At 37.3% G+C, this 4,948-nt stretch overlaps 1 protein-coding gene across 2 annotated transcripts in view; it reads left to right on the top strand.

Moving 5' to 3' along the window:
* Positions 1-2,696, top strand: part of LOC128246975 (putative acyl-CoA synthetase YngI) — a 6,462-nt gene extending 3,766 nt beyond the window's left edge. For both annotated transcript variants that reach the window (XM_014924959.2, XM_014924958.2), the window contains exon 3: positions 848-2,696. In XM_014924959.2, coding sequence (XP_014780445.1) covers positions 848-2,375 — 1,528 coding nt within the window. In that variant the 3' untranslated portion in view covers positions 2,376-2,696. The remainder of the gene's footprint in view (positions 1-847) is intronic.
* Positions 2,697-4,948: the final 2,252 nt, after the last annotated feature.

The following is a 4,948-nucleotide window of genomic DNA, read 5'->3' as shown; positions in this document are numbered from 1 at the left end:
TATATATATATATATATATATATATATATATGCGCGCATATGTATACGTATGAATATATATATATGTGCATATGTGTATGAAAGCCTATATATATACATATATATATATTGATATGTGTGTATGTATGTGCGTATGGAAGTGTGTGAAAAGTGGAGAAAAGGAGTATGTGAGACTGCCTCTGTGTGGGAATTTGTGTGAGTGTGTGTGCGTGTGTGTGTTCGTATATGTGCGTGAGTGGGTGTGTATGTGTACGAAGAGTAGATATGTATGAATATGTGTGTCGACAAGACGCTGTGTTTGGTTATGTGTGTTTATGAACGTGTAGGTGTATGTTTACGTGTCAAGTGGATAAGAAGATAAAAGAAATGGGGTATGGTAGTCTGTCCATTTTTCGAGAAGAGACAACACGGGGAAGAGCCTGCCCCAATGAAATCGTCTCCAATTACCTTGACGCCTTCCTCGTACCCTTGGTTGCTGCTCACCCCTCCCACATACATGAAACCAAACATGCTTTTCACCTCTTCACTTCCTCCACTTCCCTCGAACCCTCCGAAATACACTGTCAGTTTCTCGGACATGCTTCATAGCAAAACTATCGGGAGACTTCCCATTAGTTTTTTAAAATCCACACAAAGTCCGCCAAAGAATGGGGAGAATTTACTGGTAAAAAAATATTAAGAAAACTATTCGATGCATATTGTTTTATACTACCGAATTATTTCATAGATGAAACGTTTAATACGCTTGGAGTATATATTTTAATACATGTCGTTATTTCTAATGTAGATATTTATTTTCTTTCCTTTTTTTTAAGTTTATCATTTTCTGGTATATTTTCCTTGGCAGAAAACAACTCTATGATGGAACAGAGCAGTTTGCTAAAGCCCTTGTCAAGAAAGGAATCAAGAAAGGTGATCGAATTGCCCTCTGTGTATCAAACTGTGTTGAGTGGATGGTATATGACAGTGGTATTATGATGGCTGGAGGATGTTCGGTGAGACTCTGGGCCGGACAAGCTGATTTCTTACCCATGCTAGAAGATTGTGTGGCAATAATTTTTGACTCAGACCCGACATTTTACTATAAATTACTTAAGGTAGCAGATATTTTCGAAAATGGTAATGTAGTCAGTGAAGCTTTTCCAAATCTACGTTTAGCCATTAATGTTTCGAAAACAAAATCACCAATTAAAGGTTTGTGTTATGATGAGTTGGTAGAAATGGTAAAAAATGATATAAGTATCACTCTTCCTCGCATGGAGGCCGAAGATATCACTATAATTCTTCAAACATCTGGAACAACAGGAAAACCTAAGCGGGTTACTCATAGCAGCTTTGATATCATTAATGCTTCAGAGGTTTATTGTAAAGAACTTGATTTAACTGAAAACGATACATTTTTCAATGAACGCTATTTTGGTTTTGGTGGTGCATACCCTCTCTCATTTATAGCAACTGGGCTGAAATATATCTCTGCAGATATGTGTAGCCTAAATGCCCCCAAAGACTTCACCAAACTGAAAGGAATCTTGGCAAAAGAGGGATGTAAAAAGATGGCCTTACTTCCATCAGATTTACATTTCTGTCCAGAAGATGAAAATATGATGGATTTCGTTATGATATCAGGTGACATAACATCCTTAGATAATGTGAAGCATGGTTTATCTTGGTCAGCATTAATCGATCAACATATGGCCGCCGCTGAAACTCTAATAATTGGTCATAAGAGCTTCACGAAAGCCAATGTTGATAGTTATGTTCCTGGAATAATTGGTCAAATTTTTCCGGATGTGGAAGTAAAAATTGTGGATGATAATAACAAAATTGTCGGTATCGGCGAAGAAGGTCATTTATGTGTGCGAGCTGCATGGTGCTCAAAAGTGAATGCTGACGGAGAATCAATTCAAGACAAAGGATGGTTTAAGACAAGCGATATTTGTAAAATGACTGAGAATAAGGAAATGATTTTGTGCGGCAGAGACGTTGACTACATTACGAAATCAGCTAGAAAAGTATCAACTAGATTTGTTGAGCAACGTATGTTGCGTTACCCTGACGTTGACAACGTTGTTGTTGTCCCTGTACCAGATGAAGTACACGGGTCAAACATTTGTGCTTGTTTAATTATGAAGCATGGTAAAAAAATGCATGAAGCATCAATGTTTCAATTCTGCAACGAAAATTTGCCTCAGCCAAATAACTTCGACAACATTTCATCTACTCCAGATTATTTTCTAGAGTTTGACAAATTTCCTAAACTTGGAAATGGAAAAGTTGATAGATGTTCAATGAAAAACTTGGCGATTGATCGTTTAATCCAGAAACAAGGTCTCAATCATCCATGTTTGAAATCTGAATGCAAAGTTGCCCAATAAAATAAAGGGCGTAGAGTTCAATTTCATCCGTTTCATATATTTTGGATATAAAAAAATTCTAATTAGTAAACAAAATCTACATTTATTCAGGAATAAAAATATAAAAATATAAAAATTAACAGCTGAATTAAGCTATCGCTATGATTCATTTTAATTAATTAAACGAGGTTTTTCTACTATTGAATTGTATTAGACAAATTTGGTTGATCAATAATTGTTACATCATACTTCTTTAAATTTGTTAATCACTTTTATAACGTTTTACCTTTATTGCAATTATCATTTATAACCAGATTCAGAATAATTTATTTATTGTACTGTTTCTTCCTGCATTAATAAAAGTATTCAACGTAATATTGTGTTGTATCTTTTTTTTATATTTTGTAAAATAATAAAACCAAATCTTATCGCTAACAAGTTAACAGCTAGAATCTTATAGATATAAATGTTACCATCTTTATTTTAAATAGTGTCGCACAGTCCTGTAATAACAGCGCAAAACGTGAGTAAAGATCTGAATTGGGAATCCAATCCCTAATCTAGCATTAATAATATATAAGAATAAACTGTTATCCGACTTAGTCGAAATGCTGTATCATTAAAGGAAATAAATATCGGTATGATTAAGTCAGTTTTATATCTGACTAATATCAAATCATGGAGCTTATCGATTTTTTTATGGTTAATTATAATTGTGGTTAGTTATAATATAAATAAGTATTTTATGCAAGATGGCATCTGTGAGATTCTACGATTCGTGTTTATCCCTAAACTCATTGCGCTGCATGCCTACGAAAATTATTAACATTTATTTTAAACACGTTTTTATTTACATCCAACATTTCAAGTAAGTTTTTTGGATACACTTCATAATAACACTATTCTAACGTCACATCAGTACTTAAAATATCAGACCAAGTCTTTCTCTGCCGACTATATACAGAGGAAAAAAATAGGTACTTCTAGTTATTGACTAATAATATTCGTCCCTGCCACATTATTTCGTGCTTTATCCGTTTAATGCTCTCTGCAGAAAATATGCTAAAACACCTCGTAAACTATTGTGATGGAGAAAATGTCGTAGTATCGTTTTATTGTCCCCGGTAACACCACCAGACCTAGGATTTATCCAAAGTTACCCACAGTTCCTGGACCGAACGTCCTCCATACTGGTCAGTTGATTCTTACCGACCCCTAGAGTTTTCCTTTTCAGAGAACGTCGTCGTCACTCTCTCTACCCTTGTCTTCGAAATAACGCCAACCTGGACATTTCACTGACAACATTGCCTGAGACGAAGAGGGCTGACAACGTTTAAGATATCAGCTGCCTATTCTTGGTGCTCGCTTGACCCAGGATTGCAGTTCTATCAAGGAAATAAACTGTGAGCAAAGATATGACTAACAAAAGAATAACATGCCTACTCTCAGCATAGGAATCTTTCTACATGCGGCAGCCTCAGCGCATGTCCATGCATTAACTGATATGGCGTACCGAGCCCTCTGCCCCATCCCCCGGACATTGGCAGGAGATGACCCATCTAGTGAGTGGAACGCATGTCTTACACAATAAGTTACAAAGTAGACGCCCGAACATGATTAGACGAAAAAAGGACAAGGTACGACGGCTCAGCGGCAGCATATAACGGTGGTTACGTCTAGATTCACCATCTCTGTTTAACTTTTCAAGGATAGCTTCCTTTCAGCCTGTTTCTGACCACTCGGCTAATAACCTCCTCCCAATTCCTAGCTACATGGTGGTTGAGATCGAACTTGACCACAAGAAACTTAACAGGATTACACACCTTGTGCACCACAACGCTTATTGATGTCAAAGGCTTTCCTCACCATGTGTTGAGTTCCATGACCACCACCTGATTGATTTTTTTCATCCTTTCGAATGATGCTGACCAACTCGATTTCTGTCGTATCCACCATTATTATTATGACATAGCTCTTCCGCGTTCCAGTTCAAACGGGCGACTCTTAAACAGCGCTAATTTCTGTGTTAGTGGCTCAAGAATTCTTACATAGAGAAGCGGTGAAAGAACACACCCATAAGGGATCTGAACTGCCTCCGACAGTTGGCTACCAACGAGCAAACGTTGTTGTAAATTGAAACGCTCCAGCCTTTAAGGACAGGACCAAAATCAGATGCTTAGAGAACAACCTTCAAGAAGCGATGGTTGCTCTTTCAAAAGCTTTCATCACAGACCCGCCGACATTCTGTACAATTTATAAGAGGTGGATAGATTTGACTGGGATTTCGCAGTACTTTTCCCACCACGAATTTCACACCTCTCTTAAATTCTGCATTCGGAGGAGTTATGTGTAAAAAACTATAGATTGCCTCCCCTTGGTTTGCGTCATTCTTGTGCAGCCCTAGCGCTTCCAAGCTTACGTAACAGATGATGTACTTTCTATGCTGCCAAGTCAAAGTACCTGAAAGCAAACAAGTCATGCATATTTACGTAAAGGTGTAGGGAAGACCATGTATACCAGGCAATCTGCGCCTCCTATAACGAATCATCAGACCCTCTACCTCAGTCGGGTTTATTTTCATGTTTTTGCAGTAA

The sequence above is a fragment of the Octopus bimaculoides genome, chromosome 5 (assembly GCF_001194135.2).
Source record: "Octopus bimaculoides isolate UCB-OBI-ISO-001 chromosome 5, ASM119413v2, whole genome shotgun sequence".
Classification (NCBI taxonomy): domain Eukaryota; kingdom Metazoa; phylum Mollusca; class Cephalopoda; order Octopoda; family Octopodidae; genus Octopus; species Octopus bimaculoides.
The sequence above is the reverse complement of the archived record's forward strand: the minus strand, read 5'-3'. Positions and strand labels throughout refer to the sequence as shown.